The sequence below is a fragment of the Paralichthys olivaceus genome, chromosome 8, assembly GCF_024713975.1.
Source record: "Paralichthys olivaceus isolate ysfri-2021 chromosome 8, ASM2471397v2, whole genome shotgun sequence".
In the NCBI taxonomy this organism is placed as follows: Eukaryota; Metazoa; Chordata; class Actinopteri; order Pleuronectiformes; family Paralichthyidae; genus Paralichthys; species Paralichthys olivaceus.
In genome coordinates this window covers 27,204,746-27,221,889 of record NC_091100.1, presented here as the reverse complement: position 1 = coordinate 27,221,889, position 17,144 = coordinate 27,204,746, and the positions used below count along the sequence as shown (strand labels likewise).

Below are 17,144 nucleotides of genomic sequence, written 5' to 3'. Positions count from 1 at the left end.
TCTGCCTCAATGACTACCGCCCAGTTGCACTCACCCCCATCATCATGAAGTGCTTTGAGCGGTTAGTCAAACAGTTCATCACCTCCTCCCTCCCCGACTCACTGGACCCCCTGCAGTTTGCTTACAGGGAGAACAGGTCCACAGCCGACGCCATCACCCTCACCCTCCACACTGCCCTCTCCCACCTGGACCAGAGGAACACGTATGTGAGGATTCTGTTCATTGACTACAGTTCAGCATTCAACACTATTGTGCCCTCCAAGCTCGTCATCAAACTCAGGGACCTCGGGCTCAACAGCACCCTCTGTGACTGGATCCTGAACTTCCTGACAGGCAGACGCCAGGCAGTGTGGATGGGGAACATCACATCCTCCAGCCGGACCCTCAACACCGGAGCCCCCCAGGGTTGCATGCTCAGCCCTCTCCTCTACTCCCTCTTCACGCACGACTGCGTGGCCACATACAGCTCCAACACCATCATCAAGTTTGCTGATGACACCACTGTCATCGGCCTGATCAGACGGCGACGAGACGGCATACAGAGAGGAGGTCAGAGCCCTGACATCTTGGTGCCAGGACAACAACCTCCATCTCAACGTCAGCAAAACCAAGGAGCTGATTGTGGATTACAGGAAGAAGCAGAGGGATGGACACGCCCCCATCACCATCGATGGGACTCCTGTGGAGAGAGTCAGCAGCTTCAGGTTCCTCGGGGGTTCACATCACTGAGGACCTGACATGGACCCATCACACCAGGGTTATTACAAAGACAGCTCGTCAGCGGCTCTTCTTCCTCCGCAGGCTGTGAAGGTTCAACATGGACTCCAGGATACTCTGCAACTTCTACAGGTGCACCATCGAGAGTATCCTGACCGGATGCATCACGGCCTGACCTCTACACCCAGCGTTGTAGGAAGGGGGCTCACAGGATATTAAAAGACCCCCATCACCCCAGCAACAAACTCTTCTGTCTGCTGCCATCTGGCAGACGGTACCGCAGCATCCGGACCAGGACCACCAGACTCAGGGACAGTTTTATCCCACAGGCTATAAGACTGTTGAACTCCTGAGCTCTGTGAAAGTCACTACATCTGTTTATAGCAAAATATTCATTTACACTTTATGATATTCTTATACACAAAGAACTATATTTTTTTATTTAGTCTATAATAATTCTCATTCTGCTACATCTTTCTATTCATCATATTTCTAAGTGCCATAAAAATAAATGAGTGCAATAATTCATATCTGTTCATACCTCCCCAAAACTGCTGCTAAATCATGACTGCACATGTTTATATTCACCTTAGCACCTTATAATGTTTTATTATAATGTTTATTGGCACCTTTTAATGTTTATTTTATTTTTTGCACTAGTTAATGACATTGTACTTTCTCTTATTTTATTATCTTCTGACACTATTACATGTTGAGCTGCTTGAGGTGCCTGGGATTTAAGATTTTCATTGCCAACATGTATGCTGTATCTGTTGTGCAGATGACAAATAAAACCTTTGAAACCTTTGAGATACATTGGCTTGTCCTGAAACCATAGCACCAGATTTATATTTGAACAATTTCTCATCTTTTGACCTTTCCAAATTGATTATTAGTTTCATCATCTAAACTGATAGCTTGTCAATTAGACTCTGTCCCAATTAGACTTTTTAAGGACATTTTCCCCTAATTGACAGTTCCATATTTAATCAGATTAATATGTCTTTGTTAACTGGGTAGGTACCACAAGCTATTAAGGTAGCTGTTATTAAACCTCTGCTTAAAAAGCCCACTCTTGATCCAGAGGTTTTAACTAATTACAGACCCATATCAAACCTGCCCTTCATTTCCAAAATCCTACAAAAAGCTGTTGCTAACCAGCTTTGTGATTACTTAGATAGTAACAGTTTGCTGGGAAAATTTCAGTCAGGATTTAGAATCCATCACAGCACAGAAACAGCACTGATAAACGTTACTAATGACCTTTTCATGGCATAAGATGATGTACTTGTCTTTATACTTGTCCTGTTGGATCTTAGTGCATCATTTGACAATACAGATCATAAGATCCTGTTACAGAGACCAGACCAACATGTAGGGATTAAAGGAACAGCACTAGACTGGTTTAAATCATATTTATCAGACGTCAACAATGACTCCTCCATGCACATGCAAGTTAGTCATGGAGTTCCACAAGGTTCTGTCCGGACCAGTACTCTTTACCTTATATATGCTCCCCTTAGGCAACATTATCAGAAAGCACCACATACATTTCAATTGTTATGCAGACGACACCCAGCTGTACCTTTCTAATCACTGATTTCATCTTCAGGAATGTCTCAAGAACATCAATGACCCAAAACTTGTTAATACTAAATTCAGACAAAACTGAGATCATTGTAATTGGCCCTAAACATCTCAGAGAAACACTGTCTGACCAGATAGTCAACTTGGATGGTGTCAGTTTGGCCCCCAGCTCCACTGTGAGGAACCGTGGTGTTCGACCAGGACATGTCATTTGACCCACATATAAAACAAGTGTCTAGGACAGCTTTATTCCATCTGCGCAATCTTGAAAAAATTAGAAACATCCTGTCTCAGAAGGATGCTGAAAAACTAGTCCATGCATTTGTTACCTCAAGAATAGATTACTGTAATTTTTTTATTATCAGGGTGCACCAGGAAGTCTGTGAAAAGCCTTCAGTTGTTCCAAAGTGCTGCAGCATGAGTGCTGACAGAAACTAGAAGGAGAGATCATATTACTCCTGTCTTAGCTTCTCTACATTAACTCCCTGTCAAATTAAGAATAGAATTCAAGATCCTGCTCCTCACATTTAAAGCCATTAACAATCAAGCCCTTTCATATATGAAAGCGCTCATAACACCATATTATCACTTCATTCACAAAACACAGGCTCTCTTGTGGTTCCAAGAATCTGTAAGAGTAGAACAGGAGGTAGAGCATTCAGCTACCAGGCTCCTCTCCTGTGCAACCAGCTCCCACTCTGGGCTCGGGAGGCAGACACCATCTTTGCATTTAAACTTAAACTTAAAACGTTCCTTTTTGATAAAGCCTATAGTTAGTTCTGGATCAGGTAAGTCCTGAACCATCCCTTAGTTATGCTGATATAGGTCTAGACTGCTGGGGGAACTCATCCACTGAGCACTTCTCCACTTCTCTCTGTCTCTCTGTCCCCACCACACTCATTTATTTATTTGAATACATGTCAATGACTATGTCACTTTGTACTCCCATAGTCCCTCTCTCTCTCTCATTGCAGATATCTCTGACCCTGGAACTGCAGGAACACAACTATTACTATTATTACTATTATTAACAACAGCACTTTATTCAATAATTACTATATGAATTGTGACTGTTATCAATAATAACCAATAACTTCTTTACACTGTTATTGTTTACATTTTAACTACTCAGATCTGATACCTGATGGTGCACAATTATTCCCGGTCTCTCTCGCCTCTCTCTCCCCCTCCTCCCCCTCCTCCCCCTCCCCACTATCTCTCTGTCTTCTCTCCCCTCTTTTCCATCCATCTCTCCTCTCCTCCCCTTTTTACTTTGCTCACCCCAACCGGTCGAGGCAGATGACCACCAACATTGAGCCTGGTTCTGCTAGAGGTTTTTCCCTGTTAATGGGGGAGTGCTTGCTCATTGTGGGAATTGTTGGGCAATAATTGTATTATTATTATAGTCTTCGGTCGGGGGGGGGGGCACAGGGGGGGCCAGGCTCAGTGTTACAGGGGCACTGGACCCCCCCCCAAAACCGCCACAGGGGAAGTAAGGCTACTCTGGCAACCATATCCAAAATGGCTTACAATGACTTACAAGGCATCTGTTAAATCATGCCATTCCCAACAAGTCACTGCAATTTTTTTTATTTTTTAGTATTATATTCATTTTTATTTATTGATTTTTTTTAATATGGAAATGTATATGAAAAATGATACTTGCCACTTTTAGGATGATATAGAGAAGAGAACGCTGGATTTAGAGGGCTGAGATTTTGAGGTGGAAACTTCTTACGGTGCAGCTCTTGGACGGAGAGGGGTAGTGTAGGAGAAATGAACCACAGATGAAACGGATTAGGGTTTTATGCCTGGTAAACTGCTGTCTGATTAAGGGCAGGTAGATTACAGACTGATCTAGTCTATATTATGGATTCATTTATATTATCTGTATGTGAATGGCTTTAGGGCTAGACAACATGACCAAAGGAAAGGAACAATATAGATAATTCAGTATCAATAATCAACATTATATCATTATTATCATTCCTGTTTGACAATATTGATAATTATCAGGATAAATGTTGCATTGTTAATATTTCTTTTAATATTTAAGACTGGTTATTCATTTATTTATCTTCATCCTGGGTGAAGGCTGTGATCTTAAAGGTTCAGTGCATAGATGTAAGTGACATCTAGAGGTATAGTTACATGTTGCAGCTGAATACTCCTCATTTCACCCTCCCCCTCCAAACATGAATTTATAAAAAATTATAAAGGGCCCATTCTATGATAAAGAAAACAAGTCATGCAATTTAGATGATTGCACACCAGTGAAACATCACTAGGATTATTTTATATTATCAGCTATGAAGTTCGTTAATTTTAAGTTATTATTTATTTTTTTTATTTTTTTTATAAACAGAAACAATTAGGTATCTCAGTTTTCAGTTCATAAGTATAGTTCTTTTGCAGATAAGACCAACATCAGCAAACTATGTGTTACTGCAGATTGTAAACCATCCATTTTATTTCCTAGCAAGCATATCTGGGATACGATATCGCTACGTCTTCATTTATTATAGAACTCTCGCTGGGGCTCGGATGTTGTTGTGCTTTCTACACGCTGCTCGACAGACCTGGAGCTGCTGGCGATAAAAGTGCGCCCCTTCTACCTGCCCCGTGAATTCAGCTCCGTCATCATCACAGCTGTTTACATTCCTCCGCAGGCAGACAAAACGTGCGCGTTAGACGATCTATATGGAGTTATCAATGGACTTGAGGATGCACACCCTGAGGCAGCCTCTATTGTTGTTGGTGACTTCAATAGGGCTAACATGAGGAAAGTTTTGCCAAAATATCATCAGCACATTAACTTTCCCACCCGGGGTGACCAGACTCTTGACCATTGTTACACACAAATACGGAACAGCCACAAACCCCTCCCCCGCCCCGCTTTTGGGAAGTCGGATCACACCTCCATCATGCTAATCCCAACCTACAGACAGCGCCTAAAACAGGAAAAACCGGTTTTTCGGGCAGTTCAACGCTGGAGTGCTGAATCCATTAGCACTCTCCAGGACTGCTTTGAAACAACAGACTGGCAGATGTTCTGTGTTGCAGCGGATGGGGACATCAACAAATACACAGACACTGTCTCTTCATATATCTCCAAATGCAATGATGATGTCGTCCTTAGGGTCAGTGTCAGGACTTTCCCTAACCAAAAGCCCTGGGTAAATGGTAATGTCCGTGCTAAGCTCAGAGCACGGTCCTCTGCCTTTAACTCCGGTGACCCAGAGGCCTTGAGGAAGTCCAGATGGGACCTGCGGAGGGCTATCAGAGATGGAAAAAGAGAATACAGGGACAAGCTGGAATCCAACTACCTCAGCTCTGACCCCCGACTGTAACGATCTGTTCAGCATGTGTCTGTTTTTGAGTTCACTTCCTGTTTTATTTTGGTGTCTGGGTTCTTGTGTCTTGTGTCTAGCTTTACTTCCTGTTGGTTTCCCCACACACCTGATGGGTGGCGTACAGCAATTGCAAACCAGGCAAGACGCTTTTCAAACTTCCCTGTCAGACCAGTTTCAAGACCTATCTACCAAGATGCAACAGATGTTCGCTAGCCTGACAACCACAGGTTCGGCTCCACCTGCTCAGCCTGCTCCCCAGCCCAGGGAGGCTCAACCTGTTATTCACCCGGATCCCCGTCTCCCCAGTATCGAGAGGTATGATGGTGACCCCTCAACTTGCCGATCCTTCCTGTCACTCTGCTCAATGACTTTTGAACTGCAGCCTCACTCTTACCCCTCCGAGACCTCTCGTGTGGCTTTCATGATTACTCACCTGTCAGGAAGAGCCCGTGAGTGGGCTACCGCAGAGTGGGACAAGAGGTCTGTTACCTGTGTCTCAGCGAGGAGCTTCGCGGAAGCCCTCCGGAAGGTTTTCGATCACCGCACACCAGGCAGAGAGGCGGCTCGAGGACTGTTGGACCTGAGACAGCGAGGCAGTCGAGTAGCCGATCATGCTATCCGCTTCCGCACCCTGGCGTCGGAGAGCGAGTGGAGTGAGAATGCTTTATGTGACACTTTCCTGCATAGTTTATCCGAGGACATTAAAGATCACCTGGCCCCACTCGACCTGCCATCTGACTTCGATGCTCTGGTCACTCTGGCTATAAAGATTGATAATCGACTCCATGAAAGGAGGATGGAGAAGGCTCGATTCAGCGATGGACCGCCAGCCCGGTGGGGGCAGCCTTCGCCATCTCGTATTCCTGCTTCTTCTCCTGTTCCAGTGACAGCAGCGGACAGCGCCACAGTGCCTCCTAGTGGTCAGGAGGAAGCCATGCAGCTCGGCCGCACTCCCCTCTCCTCTGAGGAACGTCAGCGCCGCCGTAGGGAGGGAAGATGCCTCTACTGCGGAAAGCTGGGCCATTTCCTGGCGTCATGTCCGTTAAAAGACCGGGCTCATCAATAAGGGGAGGGTTATTGGTGAGCCAAACCTCAATTTCCTATACTCCCTTCAGACCATTAACCCACGCCTGTCTGAGCTCTCCTGAGGTTTCCCTGGAGCTAGCTGTTTTTGTGGATTCTGGAGCTGATGAAAACTTCCTGGATCGGGAGCTAGCTAAGCAGCTTCAGCTTATCCCTGAACTACTCCCTGTTCCCCGGGAGGCCAACGCCCTGGATGGCCGCCTGTTGTGTCATGTTACACACTGTACTCCAGCTTTGAGCCTCACGATCTCAGGTAACCACGCTGAGATGCTATCCTTTTTACTTATTGACTCGCCTCAGGTACCACTCGTTTTGGGGCTGCCTTGGCTCAAGAGACACAATCCTCATATTGACTGGTCAACGGGGTTAATTTTGGGGTGGAGTGAGTTTTGCCTATCATCCTGTCTCGTGTCTGCCTCTCCTAGTTGTTATCCCCAGAACTCTGACTCTTCCTCAGACTTTCCTAATCTCTCTAATGTCCCACCCGTCTACCTGGATTTGAAGGAGGTTTTCAACAAGTCCCGCGCTACCTCCTTACCCCTCCATCGGCCCTATGACTGTACCATCGACCTCCTTCATGGGGTCTCTCTTCCCAAGGGTCGTCTTTACTCCTTGTCTGCCCCTGAGATGGAGGCCATGAACAAATACATTCAAGAATCCCTGTCTACTGGTATTATCCGTCCCTCTTCCTCTCCTACTGGTGCTGGGTTTTTTTTTATTAGTAAGAAGGACAAATCCCTGCGTCCTTGCATTGACTACAGAGGTCTGAACAATATCATGGTCAAAAACAGGTATCCTCTGCCACTCATTTCCTCTGCATTTGAGCTATTGAAAGGGGCAACAATTTTTTCCAAGCTGGATTTAAGAAATGCTTATCATTTAGTTCGCATAAGGCAGGGGGACGAATGGAAAACGGCCTTTAACACTCCTAGCGGCCACTATGAATATCTAGTCATGCCTTTTGGGTTGACTAACGCCCCAGCAGTTTTTCAGGCTCTTGTCAACGATGTGATGAGGGATATGTTAAATAAATTTGTTTTTATTTATCTGGATGACATCTTGATTTTTTCCAAGTCAGAGGAGGAGCACGTGCAGCATGTCCGACGGGTACTTCAGCGGCTGCTGGAGAATCAGCTGTTTGTGAAGGCTGAAAAATGTGAATTTCATCAGCAAACGGTTAGCTTCCTGGGGTTCATTGTGGCACCTGGTAGCATCCAGATGGACCCTGCTAAGGTCAGTGGAGTTATGGATTGGCCTGTTCCCACAGACAGAAAGCAGCTGCAGAGGTTCTTGGGCTTTGCTAATTTTTACCGAAGATTCATCAGGAACTACAGCTCTGTTGCAGCCCCTCTCCATGTCCTCACGTCCCCAGGAACCAGGTTTTCGTGGAGTCCTCAGGCAGAGGAGGCCTTCCGTTCTCTTAAACAGCGGTTCTCTTCTGCACCCATCCTCACCTTGCCTGACCCAAAGCTGCAGTTTATCGTCGAGGTCGACGCTTCTGGGTTGGGGGCAGGGGCAGTGCTCTCCCAGCGCTGTTCCAAAGATAACAAGGTTCACCCCTGTGCTTTTTTTTTCCAGGAGGTTTTCGCCGGCTGAGAGGAATTATGATGTGGGCAACAGGGAGCTGCTGGCTGTGAAGCTGGCTTTGGAGGAATGGAGGCACTGGCTGGAGGGGGCTGAGCAGCCGTTTTTGGTGTGGACCGACCATAAAAACCTGGAGTATATAAGGACTGCTAAAAGACTGAACTCTCGTCAAGCCAGGTGGGCACTATTTTTTAACCGATTTGTGTTCACACTGTCCTATCGCCCTGGCTCCAGAAACATCAAGGCTGATGCCCTGTCCCGCCAATTTGAGCGGGAGGAAGACCCCGGAACCCGTGCCACCATCCTGCCGTCAGCATGCGTCATTGGAGCTGTGACATGGGGCATTACTGATAAGGTCAGACAGGCACTAGAGGGGGAAGAGATCCCGGCAGGCTGTCCGGAAAACCGGCTTTTTGTTCTGTCCATTCTCCGTCCACAGGTCCTGCAGTGGGGACACTCATCCAAGTTCAGTTGTCATCCAGGGGTTGCCCGTTCCATTAGTCTCCTCCGACAACGTTTCTGGTGGCCCACACTGAAGGAGGATGTCCAGGAGTTCGTCGCTGCTTGCCCCGTCTGTTCCCAGAATAAGACTTCTCGCCAGCGGCCCTACGGTTTGCTCCTCCCTTTGCCTATTCCCCGGAGACCCTGGTCTCACATTTCTATTGACTTTGTTTCTGGACTGCCTCCATCAGAAGGTAACACAGTTGTACTCACTATTGTGGACCGATTTTCTAAAATGGCTCATTTTGTCCCTCTGCCTAAGCTCCCCTCTGCCAAAGAGACGGCAGAGGTTATGTTGACTCATGTTTTTCGCTTACATGGACTCCCTCAGGATGTGGTGTCGGACCGGGGACCCCAGTTTGCCTCCAGGTTTTGGAAAGAATTCTGTAGGCTCATTGGTGCCACAGCCAGCCTCTCCTCCGGTTTTCACCCCCAGTCGAACGGGCAGACTGAACGTTACAACCAGGAGATGGAGACAGGACTCCGCTGTGTGGTTTCACAAAATCCTTCCCTTTGGAGCAAAAATTTGATTTGGATTGAGTACGCTCACAATTCTCTCCCTGTCTCAGCCACAGGACTTTCTCCGTTCCAGTGTGTTTTTGGATATCAGCCACCCCTGTTTCCTGAGCTTGAGGAGGAGATTACAGTTCCATCTGCTCAGGCCTTGGTGCGCCGCTGCCAACTCACTTGGAGGAGAGCCTGGGCGGCGCTCCTCCGCACCTCCAGCAAATACAAACGTGTGGCTGACAAGGGCCGTTCTCAAGCTCCACACTACAAGGTTGGCCAAAGAGTCTGGTTGTCAACCCAAGATCTTCCTCTACGCCTGGAGTCCCGCAAGTTAGCACCCAGATTCATTGGTCCGTTCTCCATCACGAAGGTGGTAAACCCTGTGGCGGTGCAGCTCGAGCTTCCTAGGTCTATGAGGGTCCATCCGACCTTCCATGTGTCCAAGGTCAAACCCGTCAGGACCAGTCCGCTGGTTCCCCCCACCAGACCCCCTCCACCCCCCCAGGTCATTGATGGGGGGCCAACATACGCTGTAAGGCGTCTTCTGGGGTCCCGCCGCAGGGGCCGTGGACTTCAGTACCTCGTGGACTGGGAGGGTTATGGGCCAGAGGAGAGGTCCTGGGTCCCCTCTAGGGACATTTGTTCTAAAACTTTGATAAGAGATTTCCACCGGCGTCACCCGGACCAACCGGGGACGTCGGGAGCCGTCCCTTGAGGGGGAGGTACTGTAACAATCTGTTCAGCATGTGTCTGTTTTTGAGTTCACTTCCTGTTTTATTTTGGTGTCTGGGTTCTTGTGTCTTGTGTCTAGCTTTACTTCCTGTTGGTTTCCCCACACACCTGTACCTTGTTGTCATTAAGCATTCCCTATTTAAACCCTGTGTTTCCCCTCACCCTCTGCCAGATTGACATTGTCTCCTGTGTGTGTACATGCTCTCCAGCGAATTCTTCTGTGTTTGGACTACCTGGTTTTTGGACTCTGCTTGGATTTATGACATTCGTTTTCTGCCTGTTCCCTGTATGGACTTGTTCTCTGGACAACTAAGTAAAGTTTTATTTAATACTTTATTTTTCTGCCTCACTCGCTTTCTTTGCTACTGAGTCTCTGCCTGGTTGAGGATTGTTACACCGACGCTTGTGGGGTGGCCTGCGACACATCACAGGCTATAAAGGGAGAAATAGCAGTGATGATCAGCCCGCCGACTCTCTACCTGATGACCTCAACACCTTCTACGCACGGTTTGAGACAACCGACATCCTTCCATCCGCGAGACTGGCCGAGGACCGAGATGATGACTGCACTCTGTCCCTGACCGTGGCTGACGTGAGGCGAGAGCTTCAAAGAGTGAAGCCTCGTAAATCAACTGGGCCCGATGGAGTTCCAGGCCGTGTCCTCAGGGGGTGCGCCGACCAGCTAGCAGAGGTCTTCACCTCCATATTCAACCTCTCCCTTCAACTGTCAACAGTCCCCACCTGCTTCAAGCAGGCCACCATCATCCCCATACCCAAGAAACCATCCATCACCTGTTTAAATGACTATCGCCCTGTAGCACTGACCTCCACCATCATGAAGTGCTTCGAGCGGCTGGTCAAAACCCACATCTGCTCGACCCTTCCGAACACCCATGACCCCCTGCAGTTTGCATACCGTACAAACAGGTCCACGGATGATGCTATCGCCCTCACAACACACACCACCCTCTCCCACCTGGAAAAGGCGAACACTTATGTGAGGATGCTGTTTGTGGATTACAGCTCAGCGTTCAACACGATTGTGCCTGCCAAGCTCGTCCCCAAGCTCAGGAGCCTGGGTCTTAAAACCCCCTTGTGTAACTGGATCCTGGACTTCCTGACGAGCAGACCCCAGGTGGTGAGAATGGGCTACCACACCTCCTCTTCACTGACCCTGAGTACCGGGGCCCCTCAGGGATGCGTACTCAGTCCCCTCCTGTACTCCCTGTACACGCAGGACTGTGTAGCAACACACAGTTCTAACATCATCCTGAAATTTGCGGACGACACTACCATCCTGGGTCTCATCTCTAACAACGATGAGAGCGCTTATAGAGATGAGGTAAGGGGCTTGGTAACATGGTGCCAAGACAACAACCTGTCTCTCAACGTCTGCAAGACCAAGGAGATGATCGTGGACTTCAGGAAGCTGCAGAGGGGGGGTCACGATCCCATACACATCGAGGGAGCTGTAGTGGAGAGAGTCTCCGACTTCAAATTCCTCGGTGTGTTCATCAAGGATGACCTTACCTGGTCCAGACAAGCGGACTCGGCGGTCAAAACTTCCCAAAAACGCCTGTACTTCCTGAGGAGACTCAAGAAGTTTGGCATGTCTGCCAAAACTTTAACAAACTTCTACAGATGCACCATTGAGAGCATCCTCTCAGGCTGCATTACTGCCTGGTATGGTAGCTGCTCCGCTGCTGATCGTAAGGCCCTGCAGAGGGTGGTGAAGACAGCGGAGCGTATCATCGGCTGCCATCTCCCTTCCGTGCAAGGCATCTACAACACAAGATGCCTGAGAAAAGCACGGAACATCATAAAGGACCACAGCCACCCAGGCTATGGAATCCTCACACTGCTGCCGTCTGGAAGACGTTACCGGAGCATCCGAGCACGGACTACCAGACTCACAAACAGCTTTTTCCCCCAGGCCGTAAGGCTTCTGAACCAGCAACACTAACCCACTGAACAGTCGCATCACCATGTACATTCTGCTCCCTCATTCATACAACTACACTTACTACACATATATTATTTAATTTAATACTTAATTTAATATCCCGCACTCCTTCACCCTGTAAACTGCTGCGAGCCCCTCATTTAAATTCAAATTTAAACTGTTGTACTATGTTATATGTTAAAAGTTATATGTTGTTACTATGTTGTATGTTAAATGTTAAATGTTATGTTAAATGTTATATGTCACTAGGTTATATGTTAAATGTTATGTTAAATGTTATTTACTAGGTTAATGTTAAATGTTATGTTAAATGTGTTATGTTAAATGTGTTATGTTACTATGTTATATGTTACTATGTTATATGTCATATGTTATTATATATATTTTTTTATTTTTTATTTTATTTTATTTTATTTTTTTATTTTTTATTTTTTTTATCTTGTATTTCCCGTCTACTGCGTAGATGTTGCCTGCCATGTCACAAGAATTTCACTGCTCTGATGACGCTAAGTTATTTGGTGCATGTGACAATAAACTTTGATTTGATTTGATTTGATTTGATTTGAGAACTCAGTATTTCTTTACTCCTTCCCAGCATTTCCTTACTTCTGTGAAGAGAGAATGACTCTAGATAAACAGCAAAACTTTACCAACCTGAGAACAATAGGCTTTCTAAGCAGAGGTCATGGCCTGTCAGAGATACAGCTCTTGAAAAAAATTAAGAGACCAGTTTTAAATAGTTTTTTTATATAAACTACTGACAACATTTCTCCCAAATTTCAAATAAAAATATTGTCATTTAGAGCATTTATTTGCAGAAAATGACAACTTGTCAAAATAACCAAAAATATGCAGTGTTTTCAGATCTCAAATAATGCAAAGAAAACTATTTCATATTCATTTTTAAACAACACAATACTAATGTTTTAACTTAGGAAGAGTTCAGAAATCAATATTTGGTGGAATAACCTTGATTTACAATCACAGCTTTCATGCGTCTTGGCATGCTCTCCAACATTATTTCACATTGCTGTTGTGCTGTGGTGACTTTATGCTACTCCTGGTGAAAAATTCAAGCAAGTCGGCTTTGTTTGATGGCTTGTGACCATCCATCTTCCTCTTGATCACATTCCAGAGGTTTTCAATGGGATTCAGGTCTGGAGATTGGGCTGGCCATGACAGGGTCCTGATCTGGTGGTCCTTCATCTACACCTTCACTGACCTGGCTGTGTGGCATGGAGCATTGTCCTGCTGGAAAAAACACTCTTCAGAGTTGGGGAACATTGTCAGAGCAGAAGGAAGCAGGTTTTCTTCCAGGACAACTTTGTACTTGGCTTGATTCATGTGTCCTTAACAAAGACAAATCTGCCCAATTCCAGCCCCACGAAATTTCACAGAAGGTGCGAGACACTGTGAATTGTAGGCCTCTCCAGGTCTCCGTCTAACCATTAGACAACCAAGTGTTGAAAATTGGACTCATCAGAGAAGATGACCTTACTCCAGTCCTCTATGGTCCAATCCTTATGGTCTTTTGCAAATCTCAGCCTGGATCTTCTTTGCATCTTATCGATGAAGGGCTTTTTTTCTAGCTTTGCATGACTTCAGCCCCGCTAGAAGCCTGTTTCTAACCGTCCTCGCCATGCACTTCAACCCAGCTGCTGTTCTTTTTGGAGGTCACTTGATCCTACGGTTGTTGAGTGACATTTGAATGAGTTGGTGGTCATCCCAGTGAGTGGAGAGTCTGTAGCTTTGTTGTCCCTAATGTCTGTTTGTTCTTATGAACCGCCGTCTTCTTAAACCTGAAATTTTAAGGATGGGAGCAACCTGACACTCATTGTATCCCTCTGCCAGTAAAACCAGAATTGAACCCTTCTTTTCCTCACTCAAAACCTTTCTTTTTAACTCTTTTGGCATTGTCAATTGTCACCTTTTTTTATTCCAATTACTTTTGAGGTACTACTAGCACTGTTTCTGCCATCCAGCTGGTCCTATTGCAAGAGGATAGTGATGACCACAGCACTGTTTTTTATACTTTCTTCATAAAATAAGATTTGGTTCAGGTGATCACCTAATCAGTACCTCATTGAGTAGAATCAGGTCTGCCTGTATTGGAAATTCAAGAGACACTGGAATGGAATGGCTGCCATACATGTAGAGATGCTGATTTAAAATTTTTTTGGAGATGTCTCTTAATTTTTTCCAGAGCTGCATATTCTTTTTGATATATGCATATTTGCTTAAACATATATGCATAAACGTATATATATTATATTCATATCATTGAATGTTTCCAGGATAATGAAACAGATTACATGCTAGAATTTGATTCCTATGGGAATCATGAATTGCAGCAAGGCTTTGGAAGGAGGCTGTTGGTAAAGCTGTTACCAGCGTTTGTTCAGCCTGTCAAAAAGTAGTTGAAGACCTCCTCATGGTTCAAGCCTGATGAATGAATGTTGCACTGAGAGGTTTGGGGGAGCCAAGGTGGCGATGCTGGACGTCTGATTCACACTCTGAGTGAATCTCGAAGGACTGATTCCAAGTTTCAGGAATAAAGCTGACTACTTCATTGGAGGACTCAGACTCATTCGGGTTGAGAGAGAGAAACGTCCCATGGAGGCACAACGATCACATGGTCAAGCGAGTTGGCTGCCTGAACTAGCTCGCAGTGTTCACACCATTAAAGCATAACACTAACATAACATTAAGGTAAACATTCTGTATAACACTTAATGATAATATGTTCAGGCCTTGCATTACACTCTAGTTCAATGAGTGTAATGCAATCATCATCATAAATAGAGCATACATCATTGTAAACTATAATACTGATTAATCATGACCTTTTAACATAGCTATTATAACAAAAGCATTAAGTATCACCTCGATCCAGTATTAGGAACAATTTTAACACACATGCTCTTTAGTGTCCTCTCTCTTGTGAAAGTACAAATAAACTATCACTATCATTTCTCATTTCCAATAATATGTGTAATATTTACCTCTTGAAGATGTACAGTAATAATGAACAACAATATTATATTTTTGCATCTTCCTGTCGACATGCAATACTGAGCTGTGGACACTGCCATTACAACATAAAAACAAAAATATATAACTAGAAAATAAAAGAGCTGCTCTAGTATCAGGCTATACCAAAAGCTTACTGTTTTAATTCACTGCCTGTACTCAACAACCATGCACATATCCCTAGCATATTTACCATAGGCAATACACACAGCGCAATACGGAGCATGTACTCACAACTTGCTTCATTAACTTCAGACTACTAGCTTACCGATATCAATGGAAAAACCGGGACCTTCTGAGTTCTGGTCAATTTGTTCCAGTTTCTTTGCTTTACTAACTTTATTCATTTTAATTATACTTCTCTGCTGTGATTGCTCCCACATGACAACTTCTCTCTCTCTCTCTCACACTACTGATCATGCAGGTGTTCTGTGATCTCTCAATCATGTTTAGTTGGAGGCGGGATATAACTAACTTTCAACTCTGAGTGGCTGATCTCTCACTACCTGTTGAATCTATCAATCATGTTGAGCTTGAGGTGGGACATGACCAACCTATCACCTCTGAGTGGCTGATCTCTCACTACCTGTTGAAGAACAATCCTTGCTGGATATTTTAACCCTTTATTGTCACTGGGTTACAAATGCAAAGGCCAATCACGTCATTTTCATCAAGTGTATTCATGTATAGAACTGCACAAAACAATGTGACATCCATATCCAGAACATATTAAGACACTTGTCAAACTGTGTTAAATCAGAATCAGAATCAGAATTCTTTTATTTGCCAGGTATGTTTGCACATACAGGAAATTGCCTTGGTGTCATTGGTGCACTACTTATGTACATAAAACAACAATATAAAAAACAACAATATATAAGAAATTGAATAAAATAAAATAGAATAAAATAAAATAAACTGTGTTTCACTAACTCTTACCCATATTCATTCTGTTCTTTGTGTCGGTAGGACTACCGTGTGAATATCTTCCTTCGTCAACAATGGAATGATCCCAGGCTTGCCTATGCTGAGTACCCAGATGACTCTCTGGACTTGGACCCCTCTATGTTAGACTCCATATGGAAACCAGATCTATTCTTTGCCAATGAGAAGGGAGCCCACTTTCATGAAGTCACTACAGACAACAAACTGCTCAGGATATTTAAGAATGGAAATGTTTTGTACTCTATTAGGTAATTGCAGCTGGTGGGCATCAGTATTCAAGCTGCTTAGGAACATCCTTTGTGAGACAGAGTGGTCAGTCATAAGTCATAAGTCAGTGGATACAGGTCCAGAGAAGGGATAACATTATTGTAGTAGGTTTTCCTGAGTGTGAGGATACATTTTTGTGACCAGAGGCACACATTTAAGCAATGTCACATAAAGAAAATTAATTGTGAGGAATCCACCACATGTGGTATACAGACATCATCTGAACCTGTAGGATTTGCCTTTTTCAAGGGCAATCACTGAATAATGAAAACTGCATTTGAGTTGATTTTACCCAGAGATAGCATCATTTATTTACGTAAGGAGCACACACAAACAGCATGCTTGCCTGCAATTATACAATACAACAGTATACAGCCTGAAATAATGTGTAGTTATACAATGTATTGAAATGGAAGCTGTCACATCTTGGATATTTCAGAGAGGTTTGGCTTCAGTTGTGGAGCTTCAAATAGATCTCCCTTAGTGCTGCATTAGTATGAAATAAGCACAGATAGGGCCTGATCTTCTAAAGGTTTGCACGTGTAAAAACGTGTGCAAACTGGATTTCACCCGCAAAAAAACATGCAAGCTGATCTACTAACACTGAGGATTGTGTGCAGAATAACACACACTGTCCATTTAGTATGTTTGCCTTAATGAATATGCAATATCGGTCTTTTCTACTCAAGTGCTCAAAATATCGGGAGGAGTAGATGCAAATACTTTGGTTTACTTTGCTGTAGCTCAACAACATGTTTGTCTGCCTCTTCCACTAACACCTCCATTTCCATGGCATTAAATTTTACTTTGTGCTTGCGGTCCCACTGCTCTCCATAATGCTCCATGGCGGAAACCAGTAACGCACACAATTATTT

At 44.8% G+C, this 17,144-nt stretch overlaps 1 protein-coding gene across 10 annotated transcripts in view; it reads left to right on the top strand.

Annotated features, from left to right (window-relative positions):
* glra3 (glycine receptor, alpha 3) overlaps window positions 1-17,144 on the top strand; it is a 115,213-nt gene that overhangs the window by 51,953 nt on the left and 46,116 nt on the right. For 7 of the 10 annotated variants that reach the window (XM_069530103.1, XM_069530113.1, XM_069530104.1 and 4 more), the window contains one exon: window positions 16,027-16,250. In XM_069530103.1, coding sequence (XP_069386204.1) covers window positions 16,027-16,250 — 224 coding nt within the window. The remainder of the gene's footprint in view (window positions 1-16,026; window positions 16,251-17,144) is intronic. The other 3 variants (XM_069530109.1, XM_069530107.1, XM_069530111.1) reach the window with 1 other exon arrangement.